The 26,477-nt window shown below is 53.5% G+C and overlaps 1 protein-coding gene and 1 long non-coding RNA gene across 3 annotated transcripts in view; one reads left to right on the forward strand and one right to left on the reverse strand.

Moving 5' to 3' along the window:
- Window positions 1–573: 573 nt before the first annotated feature.
- LOC144376515 (uncharacterized) lies at window positions 574–6,764 on the reverse strand. The gene is made up of 2 exons (XR_013437071.1): window positions 6,505–6,764; window positions 574–2,907 (listed from the first exon to the last, which is right to left on the reverse strand). It is a non-coding gene; the product is annotated as an uncharacterized LOC144376515 (long non-coding RNA).
- The window catches only part of Abcg1 (ATP binding cassette subfamily G member 1), a 58,409-nt gene continuing 37,467 nt past the window's right edge, over window positions 5,536–26,477 (forward strand). The window contains exons 1-2 of one of the 2 annotated variants that reach the window (XM_005323465.5): window positions 5,536–5,694; window positions 11,553–11,796. In XM_005323465.5, coding sequence (XP_005323522.2) covers window positions 5,653–5,694; window positions 11,553–11,796 — 286 coding nt within the window. In that variant the 5' untranslated portion in view covers window positions 5,536–5,652. Of the gene's footprint in view, window positions 5,695–7,969; window positions 7,991–11,552; window positions 11,797–26,477 lie in introns of those variants that run through there. The other variant, XM_078044689.1, reaches the window with a different exon arrangement.

A 26,477-nucleotide genomic window follows, 5' to 3' on the forward strand; every position in this document is an offset into this window, starting at 1 on the left:
TAGAGCAAGAAATAAAATCAAGACTCAATAAACGGGATGGATTCAAACAAAAAAGCTGCTTCTCAGCAAAAGAAACAATCAGTGAGGTGAATAGAGAGCCTACAGCTTGGGAGCAAAGTTTTACCACTTGCACATCAGATAGAGCATTAATCTCTAGGGTATATAAAGAACTCACAAAGCTAAACACCCAAACAACAAATAACCTAATCGATAAATGGGCCAAGGAACGGAACAGACACTTCTCAGAAGGTGGTATACAATCAATCAACAAATATATGAAAAAATGTTCAGCATCTCTAGCTATTGGAGAAATGAGAATCAAAACCACTCTAAGATTTCATCTTACTCTAGTCAGAATGGCAGCTATTAAGAACACAAACAACGGTAAGTGTTGGCAAGGATGTGGGGGGGAAGGCACACTCATACGCTGCTGGTGGGACTGCACATTGGTGCAGACAATAAGGAAAGCAGTATGGAGATTCCTTAGAAAACTGGGAATGGAATCACCATTTGCCCCATCTATCCCACTCCTTGGTTTATACCCAAGGACTTTAAAAAAGCATACCACAGGGACACAGCCACATTAATGTTTATAGCAGCACAATTAACAATAGCTAAATTGTGGAACCAACCTAGATGCCCTTCAGTAGATGAATTGATAAAGAAGCTGTGATATAATATATACAATGGAATATTACTCAGCATTAAAAGAGAATAAAATCATGATATTTGCAGGTAAATGGATGGAGTTGGAGAATATTATGCCACGTGAAGTTAGCCAATCCCCTAAAATCAAAGGCCAAATGTTTTCTCTGATATGAAGATGCTGATCCATAATGGGGATGGGGTGGGGAGCATGGAAGGAGTGGAGGGGCTTTAGATAGGGAAAGGAGAGAGAGGGGAAGGAAGGGGGCGTGGGGTAGGAAAGAAGGTGGAATGAGATGGACATCATTACCCCAAGTACACGTGTGAAGACATGAACGGTGTTTCTCTACTTTGTGTAAACCAGAGACATGAAAACTTGTGTTCCATATGTGTATTATGAATTGAATCACATTCTGCTGTCACGTATAACAAGTTAGAATAAATATATAAATTAAAAAAACCACAAATGGTCATCCACTGCTCCACCCAGCTTTGAGGCTTTGGGTAAAGAAATCCCTTAAACTGCCGTTCTTCATGTGTCATGGGTAATGGTCTCACATGGGAGGGAGGAAGTGGGCAGGGGGCAGAGCAGACAGGCTTCTTCAGTTTTTGTTTCCTTAGTGAAATGGAAGGTGTCAAGAAGATGTTCACTGGCTACTCCACGAAGCACCCACTGGGCAGATAGACCCAGGGCCACACTGCAAGTGTGGGTACCTGCTGGCAGGCGGTGTCCACACTGGCAACCAGTGTGCACTCTAGCGGGCTGCTGAGCATCAGCAGTAACCAACCTGGGGAGCCAGAGGACCTGGAGTGGAACAGACTTAACAGCTGAGGTGTCCAGAAAAAATCCTTCTCCAGTTGTCACCAGGGCAGGGCCTAGCTGTGGGTAAACACCTCTGCCTTCCTGGACCTGATGTCCAGGGAGAGTGGTCAGCAGTCTCACATCAACAGAGCCCTGCTTGCTCACAGGTCACAAGAGGCACAGCATGGTAACCAGGTGGCTGGAGTCACAACTGTAGAGATCGGATTCTCAGGTGGGCACACAAAGGAAGAACTTGAAGGGCCAGCAGTACTGAAGAGATGAACCCCACGTCCCCAGACAGCCTCTGGCAGGCTTTCCCCATCCACACGAGTCCCCCAGCCAAATCCAAGACTGATGTCTATCGGGTGTGAGGCCCTTGGAGCAACCTCGAACCTGCCAGTCTGGGCAGGAGCTTCAGCCTTCAAATCCTCACCTGGTTCTGTCTGCCACACCTGTGTGAGCTCCCAGCATGCAGAAGAGCTCCTGGCACCTGCCGACCAGCCTGGGCCCAGCTGCAGGCTGGAGACTCAGGTCTTAGAAGGAGCTCAGGTGTAGATCTGCAGCTGAGTGGGGAATGGTCTGCCCAGTGCAGCCCGCTCAGGCTGCCCCAGAGCCATGGGCCCTCCAGCAGGGTAGACTCCACACCTCAGTGCTGAACGTCAAACCACCAGGCTATGAGCAATCCCATGTGGCACATGGGGATAGCAGTACAGGCCCCTCAAGGTTAGGCATCCCTTGCACAGTGACTGGCAACAGTAGACCCAGGCAACTTCAAGTGAAGAGCTACAAGTTCGGAGTCACAAGGCACATTCCTCAGATTCTTCTTAGCAGGTGGGGAAGGGGGAAGACATGCATGTCCCCAAAGGTTCCTGGGGACATCTGGCTTGCCTGCCCCCACCCTCACCAGGCACCAAGTGCAGGATCCTCACCCTAAAACCAAGCCCTTGGGGGCTGCCTTCTCTCCTCATTCTCAGCTCAGTAGCTGTTAGAAGCAGAGAGAAACTGGACAGTTGCTGCAATAGGATTTGAGCTATGAAGTGTGATGAAAAGGACGTGAAGGCAATCAGCTGAGTCCAATGACCTGTGTGGCTCTTCACCTGAAGTTGCCTGGGTCTACTGCTGCCCCATCAGTATCAACCTGGGCTGTGCTAACAGAGTCCAAAGCCAAGGAGTGGGTTTTCCTGGTGTGCTCTGTCTTGATCAGACATACATTGAATAGGTGTTCTGTGGTCGACCCTGACTGTCACAAGGGACACTGAGAAATAGATCCTCATCCAGAGAAGGGGAGCTCCTGTGAAGCTGTGCTGGAGGACTGAGGATGTCTGGGCAGAGAAGCAAAGGCCTGGAGAGATCACTGGTGCCTTCATGCCTGTAACACGTGACATGGAGTGTGATGACTCAGGGACAGTTTGCTAACAGTAACAGCTATAGTCAGCCCCCTGTATCCACGGATTCTGCATCTGTGGATTCAAACAAGCAGAGATCAAAGATATTTTAAAAACTGTGTCTATACTGAATACATATAGATATTTTTCTTGTCATATCCCTAAACAAAATAATTTAACTACTGTTTACATTGTGGTAGGTATTATAAGATGAAATGGTATTTGGGAGGATGCAAGCAGATTGTATGCAAATCCAACACCATTTTACATAGGGATATCCACAGATTTTGGTATCAGAGAGGGGTCTGGGAACAAATCCTCCATGCGTACTGAGGAACAACTGCACCCAATAATGGACCAATTTTCCTGTTGAGACAGGAAGTCTTCCAGCCCAGCCGGGCCCACCTGTTCGTCACGTCTTGGCAGAAAGTCCTGTTGGGGTTGGATCTGGACATAATGCTTCTGGCGCCAGCTCCTCTTACTTCTGCCAGGCCCATGCTTCTGTTGAGAAGGCCTCGAAATGGCCTGGGGAAGCATCTATGCCCCCATCCTCCTGTGTGATTCCAATGGGGCTAACCTGCCCATTTCCATGTGGCCCAGAACAGGCCCCTCCAGGTTAGGCATCCCTTGCACAGTGACTGGTCGCCAGCTGACAGGATTGGGCCTGGAGATGCTTGGAGGGCTGTATGGGGACAGCCCACCTGAGCAGAAGCCAGCATGAGGACCGAGTCAGAGGGGAGAGCAAGAGTCCAGTAGCTGAGGTAGCAGCACAAGTCCTTGGCCTGCCAGGCTCCGCTCTAGCACATATGAACCCTTGCTTCACCAAAGACAGGCATTCCCCCAGTATGGCCTGTCAGAGTTGGCTTTCTGTCACTTACAACTAAGAGTCAAAGCCACAGATCTGTCCGGCTCTACCTCTGACTGATTCCCAGAGTGGGCACCAGGAGGTTGTGTAAGGACCCGAGTTGGACGTCCCCATGTGCCACATGGGATTTCCCATCCAGTGAGACGACTGTGACCCCAGGGTACAGATGGCACATGAAGATGCTTTCCATGGCCCACAATCCTGCTGATTGCTGCCTGCCCTCTCTGTCCTCCTCCCATCCCGGCTCACTGTCAGTCCAGCAAACACAGCTGAACATCTCCAGTTCCTGACCAACCACTGTGGCCAGGCTTGGCTGGGAACCTGGGGGCTGGAACCACTGGGCCTGTACTTGAGCTGAAGATTGGTCAGTCCCATGCAATCACAGGGCAGAGAACTGGAGGGCAGAGAAGAGAACTTTCCAGAAGGAAATCTGGACACCCTTCAAAGTGTGGGGACTGGCTATGGATAGAAAAAGGATGTCCTCATACCAGGCACCCTGACACCACCACCCTCACCCTGGTCACATGTAAATTCCCTCCTCATCTGCTATTGAAGTCTTCTCTTATGTTCTTCTTGCCCCTGGAACAGGTGGTGGCCCAGTCCACAATGAGGAGGAACTTTCTCTTTCTCTGAGTGTGCAAATCCTCTTTTCAGAACATTCTGATTTGTTGGTCTCCCGTTCAGCATATTTAGGGCACCCTGGGACTGACAGCAGATAGTGGCATGTGGAAACGCAGGTTTCCTCCTTTAGCCGATATAAAACAGAGGTAGTGTCCAGACACCGTGAGGGGAACCAGCCTAGCAAAAGCAGGTCCTCTCCTCTTTGCTCTTCCCTCCATTCTAAGGGGAGAATCTGGACAGGTGGGGGACCTGTGGGTGCGTCACCCACCTGCCTGCTTGCTTCCTCCCTAGGTGAGGAGAAAGCTGGGCTCCCAGAGGTGTGATGTGGCCGGTGGCCCAGGTGTGCTGGAGGTGAGAGGAGACATTCCTGGTTTTTGTCCCAACATGCAAACAACTGAACAAAAGCATAACTTTCTGAGATCCGGGCTAAAGAATGCTTTGTCGCCTTGGTTATCAGGAAACGGCTGCGCTACCATATAATAAGGGCTTGAGCAGATGCCAGACTATCTAATACTCCCGTAGGGGACCAGATGAGGGGGCGATCTAGTGTCATTCCTTATACAGGACCGCGGACACAGCTGTGGAACTTAAGAAAAACACCACGGTCTGCAAAGTGAGCCTTCCCTTTATTCGGGAGTGGGGCGCAGACAGAGGCCTGCGCACCTTCACCTGGCAACCAGTAGTTAGCGTTAGCACTGCGCTTGCGCACAGCAGCCTTGCAGTAAGAGAGCATGTGCTGCCTCGTGTGGGGGTCGCCCCACTTTGGAGCTGTGGCTGGGGGAGGGGCGTCGGAGCAGTCGTCTCTTCTTCCTTAGGCTTCTCTACCTGGCAGCGAGGTGCCCAACAACGACAGAATTAAAAAAAAGAAGCTATCCGCTCTTCACCCTCGCTCCCTAACACCCCCTCCTGCGGCGTCCACACAACCGCCCCCAGGTTTGAAGGCAGCGGTTTTCTGAGCTCCAGACCACGCAGTTGGGCGTCCCCCGCGGGCTTGTCCCGGCCGTGCTGGCCCAACCCCCGCGAGCTCTGGACCTCAGAGAGCCCGACAGGCGCAGGTCTGCAGCGTCCGCTGGCCCACAGGTGCCCAGTCGGGCCGGCGGCCTGGGGACCCGCAGCAGGCCGGCCGCCCCCCGCAGGAGCAAAACAAGAGCACGCGCACCTGCCGGCCGCCCGCCCCCTCGGCGCCGGCCAATCACGGGGCGGGGCGGGGCCGGCGCGCCGGGCCGACCCAGGCTATAGCTCAGCCCGAGGCCGCGCGGGGCACAGCGGCAGAGCCAGGAGCCAGCGCATCCTCGTCTCCGCAGCCTCTTCCCCGCCGCCGCCGCCCCCGGGGCATGGCCTGTCTGATGGCCGCTTTCTCGGTCGGCACAGCCATGGTGAGTGCGCGCATCTTTTGCGGCCGGGCTTGGTGTTATTTTCAAGGAGCGCAGAAAACACACAAAGACCCTCACGCTCGCCTTACACCCCCTCCCTGGGAGCGCGCCCGCTCTGGCCGCTGACCCAGAGCCCTCTTTCCCCAGTGAGAGGTGCCTGACTCCGAGAGGCCCCCGCCCTGGCCACCTGGCGCCTCGGGATGCAACTTGCACCCGCCGAGGATGCCGCGAAGCGGAGGGGGCAGGACTGGGGCACTCGGCAGCGAGCAGCCCCACCAGTGCACGGAGGGCTTTGGCCTCGTCTGCCTCCAGGTGAGGGGCGCGAGGCCTTGGAGACCCGGAGCGCACTGGAGAGGGACTGTAGCGTGGGCCTGAGGGAAGGGAGTGTCGGATCTCTGCTGGCGCTCACGGCAGTGGGCTTGGGGAGCAGGGGCTTCGCGAGCCACCCTCCGGAACTCCGGGCACAGTCTGGAGGAACAAAAAGAGGATAGGCTTCCAGAGAGCTCTGCCTCTGCTCTCCTTGGGGACAGCTACTTGCAGAGGGGGCGGCGGAGTCCCCGGGGAGACGGGTGGGGGGCGAGCCTGGATCCCTGCCGACTGCCTTCCTGCGCGCTGGGGAGACCCGGGTGGGGCAGAGGTGCGCCATCTCTCTTCTCCCGAGGGAACCGGCTCCAAGGGGATGACAGAGTGCTGGCTAGACAGTTACAGCAAGTGCTGTTCCCATGGGTGGTCAAGCATCTCCTCTTGAGAAAACAAACAAGCTAACCACCGCCCACCCACCCACCTCGCCTTGTTCTAAGACCTTTCACTTACTTCTGTGCCTAGCACACCGACATTGCAGTTAGGTACCAGTGGCTAGATTTCAGGCCATCTAGAGTACAAATAGCAAGTCCTCCGTATAACAACTGGGATTATCCCGTTTGCCACCATCTCTCTGTGTATTACTATCCTGCCGGCTCCTTCCCATAGGCTGTAAGCGCACGGTGCCCAGCGTGCGCGGGTCCCCCCTCCCCTCTCCTTTATTTCATTTTTAGCATCCTGTATTTGAAGTCAGCAGAGCTCAGCAGGATTTGACCGACAGTTACCTCTTGCCTTGAGCTCAAGAGAAAAAAAAGGTAGCAGGCTTTGTGCGCATGCTCTGCTCTGACAACTGCATCCTGTGATTCCAAACAGGTTACTGTAGAACATGCCGCGCGCCAGCTCATTATATAATGATTTTGTGTAAACGGATAGAATGGGGGAAGTCGTCATATTAAGGAAGTTGGTGATGGGGTGGAAGTGGTTGTCCGAGACCCTCAGGCTAGCCCCCTCCCCCCCCACCGCCCCCGCGAGTGCTCTGCCTTTGACTTGCTGTACATAAAAGGCAGTGGAAAAAAGCTGGGTGAAGGGGCCAATCCAATCCCTTCTTCAAGACATTTACTTTTATCTAGTTGAATTTTGGAGTAATTCCTGAAAATTCTTCCTTTTGTGCTTGTTTGTTTACTTGGAATCCTTAAATTACTAATTTTCCCAGTGTAATGGAAAATTAAAGCGGTTGATGCCCATTACAGGTGAAGGAAGTTTCTGATCTTTTAAGTGATGCATAATTCTTCAAGTTCTTTTAGAGCTGCAGAGGTGGCTTGTTCATGGGAAAAATGAATCAGAACTCTTTAATATAGAGATTTTCTGTAGTAATTTGTTGAATGCTGTGTTATGGTTTGATTCAGCCCCGGAGTTCACATGATGTGTTCTCATAGGTAGAGGCTAATGGCTGGGCTTAGTTTTTCAGATAACCTTGTTTTGTTTGAAAATCATTTTCCTCTCTGAAAACTGGTACTTAAAAAAAAAATTCTGTCAGCAGCATATCCCCTAATGCACCGATCTTGCCACAGCTGCCTGGAGACCCTCATGGGTCAGTACTCAGGCCTCTCCTGGGGCTCAGTACTCAGGTTGACCTCCCCAGCGACTCTCCTTAGCACCCAGGAAAACATTCTCACCAGGGGCAGCCAGGAGCCACCCAAACAGGGTCTCCCCAGCCCCTCGACCTGCAGGAATGAACTCAGACTCTTTTCCAGGTGTTACACAGCATGGTGTGTGAGAGTGGAGGCCTAGCAGGACAGAGCCACAGAACAGCAAGAGGGACATGGGAGGGAATAGGTGTTTGTTTTATTTTTAATGAGCTCAGGAGGCTGAGGAAAAGCTAGCTGTAACCTACATTGCTGGCAGCTCTCATCTGAGGATGTTTCCAGAGAGCTGGTCTATTTTGGAGTGACAGGCCACTGCCTCGCATTACACAGGTGTCCATGATTTTATAAATTGGGTGAGTCTGCCGGACATCCGTGGAGGAAGGGTGGGAGTGTGTGCATGGCTGGGATGTGATGGGGTGGGACTGTGGGACTTCCTCAGCCTGCTGTGGATTCTCCTGCAGCAGATGATCCTGCAGCACGTACAAGTTGTGGCTGTGGAGAGCTAAGCAGGGCTTGAGCCTTGTCAAGGTGGCTGGGTGGGAGCCTTTGGAGCCGGACCCCGCAGGGCCACTTCCTAACTGCAGAGTTGTGACCAGGCTGACCATGCCGGTGCTGCCCACACTGGAGCAGTTACCCCTCCCCCACTGCTAGAGCTGCGGAGATGATAAGAGGTGTGATCATGGCTGAAGTTTAACAGGCATGTTGTAACTGCCGAGTCAATAGCCACCTTGTTGACAGTGGCTTACCTAGTGTGTGTCAAGTGTCACTCTTCAATACTTCACATTGTAAGCACCTGGTGCTGGCTTCTCTCTCCCACTCCCACGTCAGACTAGTCCCACCGCTTTGCTCTGCTGGCCTGTCCACTTGTCTGCAGCACCCTCTGGTTAAGGGCAGCCCACCCCATCTCAGTTCCACAGCTCTGGAGGGGACTGTGCCGAATCCTGCGGTTCCCATCCTGTGACTGCCCAGCTTGGGATCCCTCTCTGGCTCCCCATCAACCTCCAGACAAAGTTCATGTGTTCACAAGCCCTTCACCATGGGACCCTGTTTGCCCCTGTGGTCTCTTCTTACACTGAAGCCCCCACCTGCTGCTCTCCCCACCCTGAGAGCCCATCTCCAGTCCCTGCGCTTCCTGCAGGTCACTGAGTGCTCCACTTTACATGCTGTTGGCCTGCAGGATCATGGTGCTCCAGCACCTGCCCCCTCACCTGCTGACCTCAGCTGAGACTGTATTTTTTTTTTAATATCTTTATTTTGTTTCTTTATTTTTATGCAGAGCTGAGGATTGAACCCAGTGCCTCGCACATGCTAGGCGAGTGCTCTACCACTGAGCCACAACCCCAGCCCTGAGACTGTATTTCTGCAGGAAGACTTTACCCTGAGCCCTGCCCCCACCTCAGAGCCTCCTGTGCCCCCTCTGAGTCTCCGGTGGCTTTTGTCCCACCCTATTGTGATTGTCTATTTTCTTATCTGGGACCAAATCTTGGACTTGGGCTCATTGAGGCCAGAGGCCATGTCTGCAGAACTGGCTTCATCTGGTGTGCAGTTTGTTAAATGAATGAACAAGTGAGTGAGTGACCAGATGGGCTTGGGCTCTAATGGAAAATCTAGGCTCTCTTCACAACCCACAGCTGCTGTCTGATGTCTGCTATGACTGAGGGATGGAAGGGACAGTGGTGGCTTCCCCCTGTGTTCCTAGGAGTTTCCTCAACAAGAAACCACCCACCCAAGCTTCTTCAAGAGTTGGACCTCCCTGTGGTGGGTGCCTGTGGAGAGGCATCCATGATTCACTGCAACTGGCATCCAAGGGGTAGAGGTCAAGAGGGCTCTCAAGTGGAGAGGGCACCAGAACACTCCACCCACCCTAGCACCCGCCCTGGAGGTCCTGGGAGGGAGCCCAGCCGCAGCGGGTATGGGCGGGGGACCAGCACTCTTGGCTTCCATTTATATTGCAAGCAGGGATTGGAGTGGCCTCTGGGACCAGGCCAGAGCTACCTGTTGCCCACTGCTCCTCAACATCCCTGCCCCCAAAGCCACAACCTGTTGCTTCCCAGACTTTTGGGAGTCCACATGAGTGACACTAGGGGCAGCAGAAGAGGACCTAAGGGGCAGGTGGAATGGCAGAGGGAAGTCCTCTGGTGCACACTTGGTAGGCTCTAGGCTACAGGGGTACGTTCCTGCCACATCACCAAGGCCCATGACCACTGAGCTAGCAGAGTCTTCTAGAACCCCTTCAAGGACCCAGCCAGGTGGGTGTAGCCTGAGGAGCTCTTGCAGGGTGCACAGGGTAGACACCAGCCTTCCCTCACTCTGCCTACCTAGGTTGGCATTTGAAACAGCGTACATGCTCAGTGCCGAACCTCCTTACTCTGCATCTTCATTTCCGTTCACACAGGAGTCAGTGAGCTGAGTTTTCATTTGGTGAAGGTTTTGGGAGGTGGGAAATGCCTGCTAGGCGTGTGGTATGTGGATGTCTTTGTAATGAGAAGCTATATTTTCCATCACCAAAGATCCAGAATTCCTGTGCCCAACTCTCCATTCCCAACCCCCAGTTGTGTTTCAAGTGTTTAAAACCCCCAAGCTTAGAGCTAGATTCTGGAACCCTAAATACTTAGTGGAACTAACTCTGGCTTCTCTGTGATTCAGGCACCTGCCCTCCAGGGGACATGCTAGTAGTGGGAGGTGACCATTTGAGGTTTTTTTTGTGTGGGGGCCTATTATAGACAATCCGTTCTCTGGTTTTATTTTGGTTTTTTTGATAAGAAATAATTAGCAAACCTATGGAAGAGGAACAACATGATGTGTTCTCACTTTAGAACAAATGACAGGGGCATTGTCCCTGGGTAGTGCAGTTGAAGTGACCTGTGGGCAGGCTTGGGGGGGGGGCAGGCGCTCTCACAGAGGTCCACTGTCAGCAGCATGGTGGAGTGTTGTGAAAGGCCCCTGCATTTGATTCAGGAGACATCTAGAAAAGCATTCAGAACCCCAGGGCTCTTCTGTGTTTGGAGGTTCTGGGGCTTATTGACTGGGCCAGGATCCCCGAGTCATGAGAAAAGCCACCCCTCCTGTGCATAACTGCTTCTGGTCTCCGCTGGCCTGTCGGCTACAGTTCACTTGACTCCCGACAGGAGCTTAAAGGCCAGTGCAGGCGTGGAGGTGCGACCCAGAGGTCAGGCACTTGCCTAGCGTGTGCCAGGCACGGTTCCATCCCAACTAGTGGAAGGAAAAAGCCAATGCAGGCCTGAGGCACTGTGGCCGGCAGCCGGACGAACACCTAGAGTTTTGTGATGACTCAAATTCCAACGTCACTTCTGCCCTTCACTTTGAGCAGCTCCTTAAACTGCGCCTCAGCTTCCTCGTCTGTATGATAGAGAAAAAAGGTGAAGCCTTCCTGCTCCTCGGTGGTCTTATGAAATCGCAGTGAGAGAGTCACAGGTGATTTGGGAAATTTAAAAGTAAAATACAAAGCCCGTCCCCACAAACCCCCCAGCTCTACTTGGGCATTCATTACGGGATTTCAGAAGGAAGGCACTCAAACAGCTTTTCAATAAATCTTTACCAGTTAAGCGTTTCTCAGCAGCCTCATGTGTGTTTGACGTTTTTAACGAGTTGACCATAAACAAATAATTTTTTATGGTGGCTGGTGTTATCTTCCCTGAAGAGGTGATTCACTTGTACCATGGTTTTGTGATTACATTTTATGGTTGCGAAGGCAGTTCAGTTTAACATTTTATCTGAGCATCTTTAATAGAAGAAAGAGTGAAGGCTGGCCGTGACAGTGCCTGTGGCTGGTGTCTGCTCCTGCGAGAGAAGCGGGCTGTGAATAATGGACGCCCCGAGCCTCGGGCCCGTCTCCTGACTTTCCTGCTCTCTGGGTGCCAGATAACAGTCTGTGCTTCCTCTTCATCTTTCTAGAATGCCAGCAGTTACTCCGCAGCCATGACGGAGCCCAAGTCTGTGTGCGTCTCCGTGGACGAGGTGGTCTCCAGCAATGTAGACGACGCTGAGACCGACCTTCTGAACGGGCATCTGAAGAAGGTGGACAACAATCTCACCGAGGCCCAGCGCTTTTCCTCCCTGCCCCGGAGAGCAGCCGTGAACATCGAATTCAAAGACCTTTCCTACTCCGTTCCCGAAGGACCCTGGTGGAGGAAGAAAGGTAGGGAGAGAGGCCGATTTGGACACAGGACTGGAAAGAGACTGTGGATGGAAGCCACTGGTCATTTGGGGAAAGCCTAGGCCTGGGAGTCGGGGGGCTGAGATTCCCTTCCAGTGCCTTCGCTGTCCAGGCTGATTTATCTAATTGCTTTATGCCAACTTCTTCTCAGCCATGAAATGAAAAGTTTGGACTAAGTAGTCTGAAAGTTCACGGTGACTGTAAAGTTTTGTGGTGTTCTTACAGGTTGAGTATCTCTTATTGGAAATGCCTGGGACCCGAAGTATTTTAGATTTTGGATTAGTTTTTGAGATTTTGGAATATTTGCTTATACATAATGAGGTATCTCAGGGATGGATATCTCAGTATGTATAATGAGATACATAAACCTGACCTTTGTCCGTTTCATATACACCTTATGCAATATTATTAGTGCACCTACATTTTAACTGCAACGTGTCACGTGAGGTCAGTTGTGGAATTTTCTACTTGTGGTGTCATGCCATTGCTCAAAAGGTTGAGACTTGGGAGCATTTTGGTTTCAGACTTTCAGACTGGGGATGCTCAGTCTGTTTATAGAGAACCTGACGGAGGTTGGCCTGTATCCGTGTGTGCTCATTTCTGGCAGGTGCTCCAGGCTATCTTTGGTGGACATTGTGTGTGTCAGTCTATGTCTGCCCTTCAGCTATGCAGAGTAAACCAGAAGGCAGGAGCCACCTCTCAGGTCTGAAGTGTCAGGAAGCCAGCGCTTGCCATGACTCTCTGAGAACCCATCATCTGGAAGGGCTCTGAGATGGGAGGTGCTGTTGGGCTACAGAAAAGCCAACTGGTGGAAAGTGGGCGGTGTAGATAAAAACAGAGGGAGTGGGGGGAGGGAACCCAGGGGTCCCGTCAAGCCACTCTGTGCAGGATGTTGCCCCCAGTTTTCTGGGTACTCAGGGGGTTATGAGGAGCGTTTGAGTTTCTCAGCCACCTTGCCCAGCCCAACTTCCAGCATGCAGAGCCTTGACACCTCCCGGGTCGGTACTTCTTTGTCCACCTGATCTGCCTCTTGTGGGCTCGATGTCCACACATTGTCCATCGGGGGCCCCTCCTTTGGTGGGAGTGGCTGGGGAGGAGGGTGCTGGTCTCTTGTTTCTACTGAAGCACTAGAAGCAACTTGGAAATCTGAGAGGAATTTGGATCAGAAAAAGTGATGCAGGCACCACCAGAATAATATAATTTTTAGGACTCTCAGTAAATCTGGACTCATCCTTTCTTTCTTTTTGCGGATTTTCTGTTTTTCTTTTTATTTCTTCTTTTCCCTCATGTCTTTGTTTTGTTTCTCTACCCTCTTGAAACTGAGCCTTTAAGATGGCTAGTGTGGGCCACCTGGACTTGGTTGTAAACAGAAGTTGGAACCTAAGCAAGCCTGCTTCCTGGGACCCAGGAGGCCCGTGGTTGTTGGGTGATTATGCCTGGTACAACCAGGAGCAGATCCTGTGCCCTCTCAGGGGCGGACTGCATGCCATGGTTAGCTGATACTCACATTTTTAGAGCATGCCAGCCTGTTTTGTTTAGAAAAAATTCTGTGCCAGGCTCAGGTTTGGGCCCATTCTTTTGAGCTTGTTGGAATTTCAACATAGAGGTGTAGCTTTTTCTTTCTAACTCGAAGGTAGATTTTATAGAAACATGTACCAAGAAACCACTGGGGCAGGGTTGTTGTGTTCGGCCTTGTTTGTTTGTGTGATTGTGGCCAACCTGGGAGGGGCACAGAGCGGTTTCCATCCCTCTGCTGTGTGTGGCCTTGGAGAGGCCATCTGAGGGTGGAGATGGGGTGGGTGTCCCTAAGGGGAAGATGGCTGGTGATGCAGACGTGCAGATGTGTGGATACCCCGACGGCATCTTGGTGTGAAACCTGGCACATAAAGTCTGGCCACAGAGGTGCCCAGCTGTGGTTTGCGAGTATTGTCCACCTCACCAGCTGTGTGGCTGGTCCACCCTGTGTTCTCTAAGAGTTCAAACTGTTTATATCCACCATCTGAGTCAGCCTGCAGGTGGTGGCTTCTTGGCAATGAAGGGACACAACTGTCCATTCTGAGTGGCCCTCAGGAAGCTCAGCCAGGAGCCACTGGGTAGTGGCTTGCCCTATAGTAACCTCCGTGGGCTCCTGCAGGGAGGAGGTGGAAATGGGTCTGCGGGACTTGCCCATGAGTCAGAGAGGCAAAGCCAGAGCGGGTGACAGATGTGATTGGCCTGGTGTGTCCCAGTTGCTGGTTGAGAAACCAGTGAGGTGTGATGTGCTGGCAGACTTCCTCCCCAGCTTGCTTCTTCCTCAGTGGCAGCTGCTGGGTGTGCTGGGTCTGTCCCTGTGCTCCCAGCCCCTTGACCCAGTCCTTCTTTGTTCCTGGAATCTACAAATCAGAGTCTCGATGGTTCACCACTCCAGCTTGAGTTTAGGGTGGGAAAGAATCAGCCGTCTTCTTGTCACTCTGTGGAAGGGGCACAGCGGCTGGCAGTGGTTCAGGGCTCGTCTATGCTCCTGAGCCAGGCAGGGACAGGCCTGGGACTGAGCAGCCGTTTCTCCTTCTGTGGTGGCATGCTGGCCATGGCTTGCCCCGTTCAGGGGCTTCCAGAATGCTGGTTCATGCAGCCAGCAGGAAGCAGTGCCATCCTGGAGGCTCAGGTGCCCTAGGAGTGTCATGGAACCCCGATGGTCCATGGGGCTGGAGGCCACAACTGGGAAACCTGGGATGTCCCCGCTGGAGGGAGACCTTTCCATGCTCGCCGCCCCCCCTCACAGTCTGCTCTTGAGTGCCGTATCCTGGTACCCCATTACCCCAACGAGGCCACACCCAGCATGAACAATACAGCCTGCGTTAATCTGGCCAGGCCCAGGGCTGCCCTGCAGGTGTCCTTCTGGGCACTGGTGTGTGCGGATTCCTCTCGTACCACTCCCACATGGCACCGCCCTCTCCTCTGCTCCTCAGTGAGCAGAGGCTGCCCCACCTGTGCAGGTGGGCACCTCCTTTTCCTGCTTTGTCCTCTGATTTCTGGTGAGCATCTCAGGCCCCAGCAGTGATGGAGTCAGGCTGAGAGGCCCAGTCCTAGCCACTTCTCTGCATTTCTTTTTCCTTGTGGTGGCTGTCATCTCTGTGTGACTCCAAGGATGGCCTCCAGCATAGGAGTGACTTTTCTTACACTGTCACCCAATTAGCTGATGGCTTTAGGTTGATTGTTTTCAGTTTTTAAAATTCGCCTCCAAGAGTTGAGCTAACTGTAACGACCACTCTGGGGCTGGACACCCTGGCGTCACTTAAGGGACCACATGAGAGGCAAAGAAGTTTTGAGAGCTCAGGGTCTGACTGCTTCAGAGCTTGGGGAAGGAAACAGGAAGCCATGTGCTCTGCCCACGGTCAGAGCCCAAGCCGGGAGAAGTCGTTCCTTTCCACTTCCGAGACACTGGAGGATTCCGGGAAAGCCATTCCCTCAGTTTCTCCTGATGCTCCCACACAGCTCAGCACAGGATGCTGGACCAGCAAGCTGGGCCTGTGACCTCGGTGGCAGTGTGGACTCCAACGGTTACTGTGAAGCAAGCAGGGAAGAGAGAACTTCAGCCACCTTCGAAGAGAGGCGTCGAGTGGGCCTAGAGCAGTATTTTTAAGGAGATGTCAGGCCTGTGTTCTTTAACCACCGAGCAGGGCGATGGCCAAGCACTGAACTTGGTGTTTCACAAAACATCTTGTATTTTCAATTGTAGTTACACTTTCACCATATGATTAATGATGTCTTTGGAGGGCAAAGTAGCTCATATAATAGATTCCTGGTAGAGAGCGTAATTGTGAGAGGAGCTATTCTCAGGAGGAAGAAGCACACCCCAAGGATAATTTCACCGGCTTCGGATACAGTAATTACTTTCCCTCAAGGAATTCGCTCACGTAGCTCGAGTGGATGGGATGGGTGGTTTGGAACACTGACGAACTTAGTGCCGTCACACAGACTGTTGTATCAGGGGATGGACCAGAGAGCTGGCGTTCAGATCACTCCTAGTGTGACTCTGGGAAGCAGCCTGAGCTTCCTATAAGATAGACACCTTTTGGTAGCACTTGGGACCCTTGTGAAGAAGAGAGTCCACATAACCAGTTCAGAGGTGGAGATGAGAGTGAGGAGGTTTTTCACAGAGGGGATCATCCACATTCGACATAATGGCCCCCGTGGGTGGAAGGCAGGCTTGGGAGCTCTGTAGGCTTGCCCTCCCCCCAGTATCTCTGGACCCTTTCATGCACAGTTGACTGTCTTAGGGCATGGTCTCCGGCCACTTGGCTCACCGTGGACTCAGGAGGAATTCTGTCCATTCTACTTGTGAACGACTGTGACATGACATCTGGAGATGTACCCAGGTCACCGCAGTAGGGAATGTGGGACTTGAAACCTGACCTGGGATTTCAGGGCAAGGTCAGTTGTCCCCAGGGAACCTTGGGAACACTTGGCCCTGAGGGGGACACACCTGCAGATGGCGCGGTTGGGGTCTGCCCTGTCTTCCTTCTCATCAGCCTGCTGGGATGCGGCTGCCCCTGGATGTGGGGAGGAATTCTTCCCCCTGTGCAGACACGCTGTTCTGTCCCCTCATCAGTGAGGGGAGCCTGTGAGCATGGGGAGAGGACCCCTGAAATGGCCCTGTGATGAAGTTCAGGTTGGGGACAACGCAGTCACACTTGGGGTTTTAGAGTGTTTTCTTCACTGTTCTCAGGTGGGCCTTATCTCCCCCGGCCACACTCCATGGAGTACCACTGCAGCTTTAAAACTAACCCAGCCACATGCTTTCCAAAACCCAGGCAGGAGTAAACATTCTGGGCAGATCCATGTTAGATTATCCGTATTGGTTTGCTTTTAAGCTGCAAAAATACTTTTGAATACCCTTCTTAAGGTGAAGTTTGCTTTCTCTTAATTTCCATAGCTATTTTCCAAGACTTGTCATTACAGGCTGGCAAAAATGAGGGGTGAACCACTAGCAAATCCTTTCAGGAATTCCATGAGGAAGGCTGGATTGGAACCAGGTGCTGGGTGGCATGACCCAACTCACTGGCACAGGCATGGAAGGGCAGCCCAGGGAAGGGAAGGCTGCAGGGTCCTCAGGATGGTGGTGGGCTGTCAAGGGCTGCTTAGACTTGAGGGGAGATTTGTAGTCCCCTAGGGAGAATTGCTTTTGTGTTTCTTTGGAACTTTTGTGCTAAGGTCGATTTCTTTGGGTGTAAAGAGAAATTGCTTTTAATGCTGTAGCTAATTTTTTCCTGAAGTGTGACAGCCACAGTCTCCTTGCAAAGATTCCTTGCTAGAGGCTGGGGTGCTTACGAAGAGGAGTTGGCCTCAGTGAACTCAAAGGACTGGAGAGCTCCTTCCTTCCCCACTGGGCCCAGTTCTTAGATTCTCAGGGTTTGGTGGCTCCCAGGGGACAGATAGGCAGGCCACCCACTCAGGGCCCTGAGGGACAGCACCTTCAGTGATAAGACTTTCTGGAACTGTTTTCAACTTCTGCCTTAAAGGCCCCCAAATAAGCTTAGAGACAATGTCAGGAATGGGCCAGTCAGCAGACTCACAGGACCCAAGCGCACAGTGCCTGTGTTTGCCGGTTCACAAGGAGAGTCTTCACAGCCAGGGCCTGGCAGCCCCCTCCTCCAGCCTGCACGTGTCCCTTCACATGCCTGGTGGGAAGCCAGAACATCATCAGATGACCTGGAGTTGGAGGTCTTTGGTTACAAAGCATTGCAGCTTAGGGCGCGGCAGCCTCTAGACCTGGCTTAGATGGCCCTGAGATGTGGGCCTCCGCATCTGCTCTTCTGTTTCACCTCTGATTGGCATGATCCTTATTTAGGCATGCTAATTCTCTGTCACTCTCCTGGGGAGGGCTCCTATTCTTAAGCCATCTGGCTTCTTCAAACAACTAGGTAGGCCTGTGCCCTGCTCAGGGCATTGCTGCCACTGCCTTGCTTTCTGAGGACATCCATGACACACTCATTCTCCCTGAATGGGGGTGTCTGCTTGCATTTAGCACCTGTAGGCTTGCATCTTGAAAACTTCACATCCCCAAACTGAAGTCCTCCCCTTAAACCAGAACCTAATCTGCCAGGGCAAGAAATAACCTCAGGGGACATTTGGTCCGAACATGAAACCATTTCTTTTGTTTATAAATTGGCAGGAAAAAATGTTTAGTAACCACACACCTGCTCCTTTTGAATTCAATTCTAGGATCAACGGATTGGATTATTTAAGGAACAAAGGTAACCATGCACGTCAGATTAGAACTATTTAGGAAGACCACATCCTGCAAACTAGGGTTTGCCATGAGACGAATGCTCTATCTGATACATGATGGTGAAGTCCATGCTGTGCCCGAGAAAGCTTACCATCATATCTGATGCCAGGCATTTTGCTCATGTGGGAAGAGGTGTCAGTTGCAGTTTCCAGGGCCAAGGATGGCAGCAGATGTGGCTGCAGGGTCCACCTAGCCTGGTCAGGAGTCAAGAGTTTCACTTCCCACTTTGCCAGCTGTGTGTTGTTAGTTACCTTGGTGCTTTGTGGGGTAAAAGCCATTCCCTGTCAAAAGTCAGACATGCAAGAGTGAACTCAAGGTTGTGGTTAGGTCCAACTGAGACCTATATTTAGAGTCCCATCTCTGAACCAGTGGGGCCTGGAGCTGCCCAGGCTGACCTCCCACACTGGGGAGCAAGCCTCTTGCACCATCCCGACTGCAGATGGCCAGCCTGTTGGAATACTTCACAACCAGGAACCAACGCCTCCCAGGCCTTAGGGCCGTGTTTGCACAACCCTCATTCTTAGAAAATGCTTCTGTCTGTTGATTCCAGTAATGTTCATTAGTTGATCCCATTTCTGCTTTTTGGAACTCTGCAGAACAAGTTTTTTTGCTCTAGAGCTCACAAATTGAGGTGGTGGTGGTGGGGCTAACCAAGAACAAAGCAAAAGGGTTTAATTAAATCCAGAGCTACCTTGAGGGGAGGAAATTAGGAGCATGTGGCCCTTGGAGGAAAGGAGGGCAGAGCACTGCTTGAGAGGTGGGCACCAGAGCGGTTCCACAGGGGGCAGGGTCTGGTGAGGGTGGAGCTTGACAAGAGGGGAATGTGACTCACACTTTCTGTTTCTTGTGCTGTCATAAGGCAACTTGGTGTACTCCAACCAAAAGTCCCTCTCCTAACACCCCAGTACCCATCTTGAAAGTGAACCTTTGGCAGGAGTTTTATGGGATTTCTCAGTTGTTACTTATCCCCTCCCACTTTTGGGGAAGAAGTGTTTATTTTTTTATTAAAAATAACCCATGTTTACTGAGCAAAAGCTGTTTGCTTTAGCACATTGTCTCATTAAATCCTTTGGGAGCCCCAGGGAGGCGCCTCATATAGCTATCTTCTCTAGGAGGAAGCAGCCTGCCCAGGACCCCTGGAAAGTGAGAGCCAGGCAAGGATTCAGACCTGAACCTCAAGTCTGGACTTCCTGCCTCTCAGTGCTCCAAGGAAACCTCTCTCCGTTTGCAGCTTCTCAGATATACCTAAAGTGGGCCCTGTTAAGCCTTCCTGGCCCTTGAGATGGCCCTGGATGTTCATGTGCTTGGGCAGAGGGCAGCTTTGGGCTCTGTTCAGTGTCCACAACAACCCCACCACCACCCGCTGGGGGCTGCGCTGGACCTCCGGGAAGGGGTTATAGACGTTCATTCCAAAGGACAGTTCATTTTGGCCAGTTGTCCTCTGCCGCCAAGTGCAGCCATATGTGGGCTTTTTTGAGTAGAAACCCTCCTTTCTCAGGCTGGCCGGGCCTGGGGCCACTGCAGATGGCTGGACACACCTGCTCCCACTAACTTTCTTTTGCTCAGATGCAGGTGTGGCTGCAGGCCTGCTGGGGGCTAACTGTAGGTGAAGTCTGGGTTCTGGAAGGCTGCAAGGCGCGGCCCCCTAATGCAGGCAGGTGCGGGCGGGGCCGAGGCGAGCTGCCGCGCATGCGCAGTGCCTGGCTGTCATCCGCCGCCGCCGCACGGGGTTACTAGCGGTCAACGCTCGCTAGTAACCTCGGTGGCGGCGGGGAGCGGCGCGATTGGCCGGGCGCCGAGCGCTGTTGCTAGGGCGGGAGGGGATGCTGCGGCCGCCCTGGTCCGGGTGCTCGGCCTCGGGTCGGCTCAGCCTGGCGGACTGGGGCCCGTCCCCGCTCCGTGGGCTCCCCCTGTACCCAGCGCCCGAGAACCGCCGGGAGGTGGGAGCCAGCCCCGCTGGTGGGGGAGCCATCACGACGGTTGCGCTGACGCCGGGCTGGCTTTCTGCTGGAGCGGAGTCGGAGACCTCACTGAGGGACAGCCGAATGGCCCGCAGCCTGCGCGACACCGCGGGCGGGAGACTCCGGTTCCCCAGCGCCCTTCCGTCCACAGTTGTTCTGAGGCCGGGGATCTTGTGAAGCATCCATGTGGGACTTTTATAAAGTCCTTGTTTAAGTTCGGTGTAGGGAAGCCAAGATCAGGGCAGCCTGGTGGGTGGCACTGGACCAGGACCTGGGCTGCCTTTGGAACCGTGAATTCCCCGTTGAAACTGGGGTGTGGCTCTACTAAGCCAGCTGGAATTCAGAGGGTCATGTGCAAGGTGACAGCTCCCCCACCTCTGCTGAGTCACTCCCACCCTGGGCATGGCAGAGGATGCTAGGACAAATAACAGCTGAGCTTTGGGCGTGTTTGCCGCAGCATCTATGATATTTATTTATCTACTGATATTGGTGGACCATAAATGTAAGACACATGTGATTTCTACCAGCTGTGCTCCATTTGAATATCTGGAAGACCTGGGACTCCTGTCCTTCTCTAGACACTGGCCTGGCCAATTCTTGGGGATTAATCTAGGTGCCTTGTGAAATGTTAAACACCATTGTAGGCTGTGCCCAACCTTCTGGGTTCCTGAATAGACACAAGGAGACCACTTGGACTAATGATTTTCCGCTGCTTGCTTGCCTGGCGTGGTGACGCAGAGTTGGCGTTGCTGTAAGCCTGCACACCTTGAGTTCTTAAAGACTCCCTGTGCTGATGGTGAGCCAGGCAGCCAGAGCTTCCCTTCTCCTTTCCCCGTAGAGACTTCCTGTCCCTAGGATCAGGCATTTGTGTTTCCTTTGCCCACTTGATGCCCTCTGCAGGGAACCCACCTAGCCTTCCCAGGCTGGGGGAAGCCTGCCTCATTTGCCAACTGCCTTGGTCAGGAAGGCCCTTCTGGGCACCTTCACAGCCCTCTGCCCCGGAGCCGGGCATTCTTTGTGTGTTTTGGGCTTTCCTTTTCTGAGCTGCAGATGCACTGTTCTGTCACTCCTGTGTCCCTGCTGCCTGGCCCAGGCCTGACTCACAGTCAGCACACACTAATGAATGAAATCAGAGAAGAAGTCTATCCCTGTAACCCACAGAGGGCTCAGGAGTAGGGAGGAAAAGAAAGAGGCTTGGGCACATGGAACGGGATCTTGCGTGACTTCCTAGGTCACCCCAACCACTGACTCCCTGCATTGAGGTTGGCAGATAGGGTATTAGGTGATAGGATTCTGGGTTCTTCATCAGGCACCTGCCTTTGAGTCCTGGCTCCTCCCCTATTAACCATGTGACCTTGGGCCCCAGTTTCCATGAGGCAGATGGGGCTGGTGGGAGTGCCAGTCCCAGAGTTACAGTGGGTAAAACTGAGGCGTTGCTTCATGAGGGGCTAATGTGTTTGGGAGTTTTACCTCCAACTGGCCAAAGCGTTGGTTTTTACATTGTTGGCTTCATTATGCATTCTTACTCCTATTGCTCGTGGTAATACCAGCTTGGTACTGGCTGGCTCTGGAGCAGTGACTTATTCTGTCTTCCCAGCAGCCCTGCAGGAAGGTTGTCTTGCACGTCCTGCGAGGGATGAAAGTGATGTGGCTGGAGCCCCGAGGTCGCTTGCCAGGCAGCCCAGGGTGTCTCCCACTGCACCCGGCCTTTCTAGTCCCCATGCTCTGAGCTCTCCGTTGTCCCTGTCGGTAGAGTTTCCTAGCTTTCTGAGGCTGTTCTCTGAGACTTCCTCTTCCTTCCCTAAGATGTACCCTGGTTTCCATTCATGATTGATATTGGGACTAAGTCAACTCTCACTTCAGGGATGTTGACCAAAGCCTCTTGTGTAAGAGTCGCGCATTGACAGGTGGCAGACAGGTGGCAGACAGGTAGCTGCAGCCTCGTCCCTGCTGGAGGGCTTTTGAGAACGTCCAAGTCACTCGGTGATGAGCTTTGTGTCTTTGAGACTATTTGTATTTAAGCATGGACGTTTGTGAGTGGCAGAGTGGAAATTTCCACCATTGAAACAGAGCTCCGCAGCAGCGTTACACTTCAGAACCTGCCTCATGAGGGAGGTTAATGTAGGTCATTTTAGGAGGATGTGAGATTTTTATCGGCTGTGTATTTTAGTCTGTGGCTAGATTTTCATGCCAGAACATGGAGGCTGCCGTGCCCACTGCTCTGACTGGCAACTGAGGCAGGACAAGGGCAGTGCGGGTGCCCAGGCGAGCCTAGCCTCTGCCACCCGAGTGGGGGCTGTCCACGTGTAGTTCCTGCATTTGCAGTTATCTCCCGTCAATCCTGTCATCTTGTTGTTGATAGAAAATGCGTTTCCCATTCTTTGCAGTGACTCCAAGTTAATATGTAATAAAAAAAAGCTTACGAAGAATCAAGCTGTGCTCTGAGCTGGTTTGTCATTTTCTCTGTTTCTTTTGATGAAACAATTCCAGGCCTCACGCCTTTTAGCTAAACTCTCTCAGTGGAGGACACCGAGGTGCTGCGGCTGGGGATGTGGGCTCCAGAGGGGGAGTCTGGTGTGGACCCCTCTTTATCTCTGCCCCGCTGGACAGCACGTGGGTTACTCCGCTCCTGTCAGGAGGAAATTCCAAGGGCGATGATCCCCACCCGCGAGGCCGTGCCCAACCTGAGGTGTGAATAGACACCAGCCTACTTCTTAGGAAGTTATTCACGACAGAATAACCTACCAGTGGTGGCCGAGAGCCTGAGATGGATCCCTGTGGTTATCATTCTCCAAGGAAGCCTGGTGCACAGTCCGGGCTCCGGCCCTGGGAGGCAGAGTTTGTGGTGCTTGTGGACTTGGTAACCCCGGGCCCGCAGTGTCCTCGGTGGCTCACCCACACGCACCTCTCTGCCACCCCATGAGCGAGGAGAGGACGGGAGGTGCTCAGGACTGGCCCAGGCCCACAGGGCTGCAGGTGGTGAAGCCCAAGGGATCCAGCCCGAGGCCCCGGGGGCTGCGTCTCATGTGAGTTCCCGGGTGACGGGCACCCCAGAGTGGCTCTCTGCGTTGGCGACTATACATCCCTCCAGTGCAGCCTGCTGCAGATGGAGAGATACAGCACTCAAGTGACAACCTTGGTTGAGTGGCTTCTTCAGAGTTGGGAGCTGGGCAAGGGGCCTAAGCTCTAGGAGGCTTCTCTGTGGTCATTTTGGTGGCTCCAGGCTTCTGGCATCTCATTTCTGAATCGAAGCCCCAGGAAGGGATGCCATTTCATTTTCACACCAGGGCCCTGGAAGCCTGTGGTGCCCTCTGCAGGGCACTGGAGACCCTATGTGTGCTCATCTTGGGCTGCAAAGAATCCTGAGGACGTAGGAGAGGAAGCAGATGACAGACATGGTGTGGCACAACATTGACCAGGCCCCGTCCCCCTGCCAGGCCCCATCCTCAGCTGTCACGTGAGGCCCATTCTCTCATTAACTAAGAAATCATGACTTGGTTTCAGAGTCCCAGCCTGTGACAGGTGGACCCCAGGACCAACCCCAGCTGCTAGACCCCACCTTCCTCCTGTGTGTCTTCCAGGGTCATGTGAAACAGCTGGCGGCTTCCTTGGCCACGGCCACCCTCAGTGAACTCGAGACTTTACCGTGCTTGCTCACTACACGCTGTTCCTCCTGTCTCCACTGACCCCGATCTCACCCCTCCTCTGCCCTCCGGGAGAGCCAATAGTCAGGACCAGAGCATGCCACACTCGCTCTCACACGGCAGGCCTGCCACCTGCACCACCCGTGGCCACCAGGTGCACTGGGCAGGAGGAGGGCATGCAGGGTGGGGCGGGCTCAGCAGGAATCCCCCCTGTGAATCTGGAGAGCTCCTGGGCCCCTTCCTTTCCAGGGTCCTGACCCCAGCGTGCTGATCTGGGGACAGCAGGCTTCAGATGCTGGTAACAGGACAGAAAGGCAATTGGCAGTACACTTGTTCAGGAGAGTCCATGCGACCCAGAGCCACACTTCACCCTCTGTGCGTCTGTGGGTGCTGGTTTGCAGCATCACCTGGAGGTGGGTGAAGATGATAAGCTTCCTCCCAGCTGATCTGTATCGCCTTGTCCCCACCCACAAATAAGGTCGTTGCAGTCTCTGTCACTGACCAACTTATCCACTGGCCAGTTGCTTTGTGGAATGTGGACAGAGAGCTAGTACTGGGAGCTGGCACTGAGAACTGGTGCTGAGGCTGCCATGGGGGAATGTCGTGTGATGGAGAGATGTCTGTCACAGGGCTGTCAGTCACCGTGCAGACAGGTGGTGGGGAGGAGGCTTGGGGTGCACCTCTAACCTGGCAGTATTATTTCCTTTCCGTAAACCTTCCTTGTCTTTGACAGAAGAAAAATTGCTCTCTTCAGCTAAGATATCCCTGTAGGTGACAAAGTCATGTGTAGGGCCTGAGGTCGTCCCAGGGTGAAGAGAGCCCCTTAGAGTAGCCACGGGGACTCTCGGGTACTCAGCATGCAGTGGCCAGCCCCGGGCCTCTGTTGTCCCAGATTCTAGCAGGCACCTAAGGGGCCAGCCTCTCGATGCTCTGCACACGCCATCATGAGAGCGCAGAGCCTGGCATTGGGATCAGATGGGAGACCCGGACAGGGGCTGGGTGTGGCCCAATGGTAGAGCACTTACCTGGCATGTGCCCACATGGGCCTGAGTTCCATCCCCGGAGCCACAGACAAGCAGACCCCACTGTCCACACAGCCAGCACTTTGCTGGCCAGACACTCGTTTGACCCCTCCTGCACCACACTTCCCACAGTCTAACTTGTGATATTGTTTACCTTATTGTCTAGCTTTGCAGTCCTCTCTGTTCCTGGTAAAGAGCTTGAGCTTTTCCTCACTAAGTGATGTGGATTCCTACTGGCAAGGATCATAATTCACTAGTTTTAAAAATTGTCCTTTGGTTGTGGATGTGGCCACACTGACGGAGCATGTGCTGGGTGCTGTGGGGTCTTCTTGCTGCTGCCGCTAAAGGTCAGCACTGTTTCCAGGACACCCATTCCCCACCACAGAAAGCCTGGAAGACACCAGCATGGACCGAGAGTGACCTCCCCCCTGGGGAAGGACATCTGCACACAGGCTGACTGTGGGAAGAAGACAAGCTTGCAGGAGGAGTCCAGGTGCAGGGCGTGTGGCTTGGCTGGAGGCAGACCCAGTAGGGGCAGGCAGGCTCCACCGTGACCACCGCCACCTTGCTCGAGTGACCTCTAAGCAAGACGCCCTGTGACTGCAGTGTCCAGCTTGCCCCAGTCACTCAGCCAGCTCTGCCCACAGGCACCCTGTGGAACTCAGGCCCAGCTTAGGAGTGGGGCAGCTGGAGTGAGGGTGGCGTTTGCTGGGCCCTGTGCTCCCTAGGGCTGCCTCGGGGGCCTCCCAGGGATTCTAGACACCTCTGCACTGTGCCAGGGCGCAGGCAGGGTGAAGTAGGCCTCTGGGTCCCAGGGCTTTGGAGAGGAGCGTTTGCTTAGAAGGTCGAGCCTTTCCGTGGACTTGGAGACGAGTCTGGGTCAGGGATTTGCAGTGATACAGATGACTGAGTGGCCAGAGTTCATTCCGTCCATATAGGAGGCTCGGGAAGTGGGGGAGAGACTGTCCTGATCCGGACGAGCTTCGAGGGGCCGCAGGAAGCAGTCTTCTTGGCAAGAGTGTCCTTCTGTTTGTAGATGGGCCTTGCTGCACATCCTGCAATCCAGAGCAGGCGAGGTGGCTTCCCCGGCCACCATGGGACAGGAAGAGCCCGGAGGAGGGGACAGATTTCAAAGCAGAAACAGGACTGAAGCAGGGTTCCTGTTTGTGGGAGGGAGGTGAAGGGAGGCCCCTGAGTCTAGACACGCAAATAGAAGCCCCCTGAGAGCCAGGCAGAGAGCAGCAGCTCAAGGCCAGGACAAGGCCGGGAATGTGCAGGCGGGTACTGACCTCACGGCCAGACCCTGGGGACGGTGAGCAGTGGAGTGTATTTCCTGGGGTATTCCTGGGGCCCACCCTTGCTGGACATGATGTGTGTGGGGGGCAGCAGGAAGGGAAGGTGCTGCCCAGTGCCCTTGGCCTGCTTCTCCATCAGTGCCTGGAGTAGACGCAGAACCGTCCTGCAGGGGGTCTGGAGAGGCGGGCAGGCTAGGGACACTGCCGACAGGAAGTGTGGCTTGGCCCCTGGAGATGGCTGGGGCCAGGAGGAAGGGAGCGAGGTCACTCCTGATTAAGCGTGCACACACAGGGTGGGAACGGGGTGAGAGGCGCCCCTGGACGCTGGCTGAGGGAGAAGTAGCTTCTTTAGAGGAAATGGAACCCGCAGTGGGAACGGATAGCCATCCAGACACGTTTCACCTCCCTGAGATCCCTGTCGGGCAGCAAAACGGTTCTGATGCTTTGTCCGATCATAAATATTCCACAAA

This window comes from Ictidomys tridecemlineatus, chromosome 3, assembly GCF_052094955.1.
Source record: "Ictidomys tridecemlineatus isolate mIctTri1 chromosome 3, mIctTri1.hap1, whole genome shotgun sequence".
Lineage (NCBI taxonomy): Eukaryota > Metazoa > Chordata > Mammalia > Rodentia > Sciuridae > Ictidomys > Ictidomys tridecemlineatus.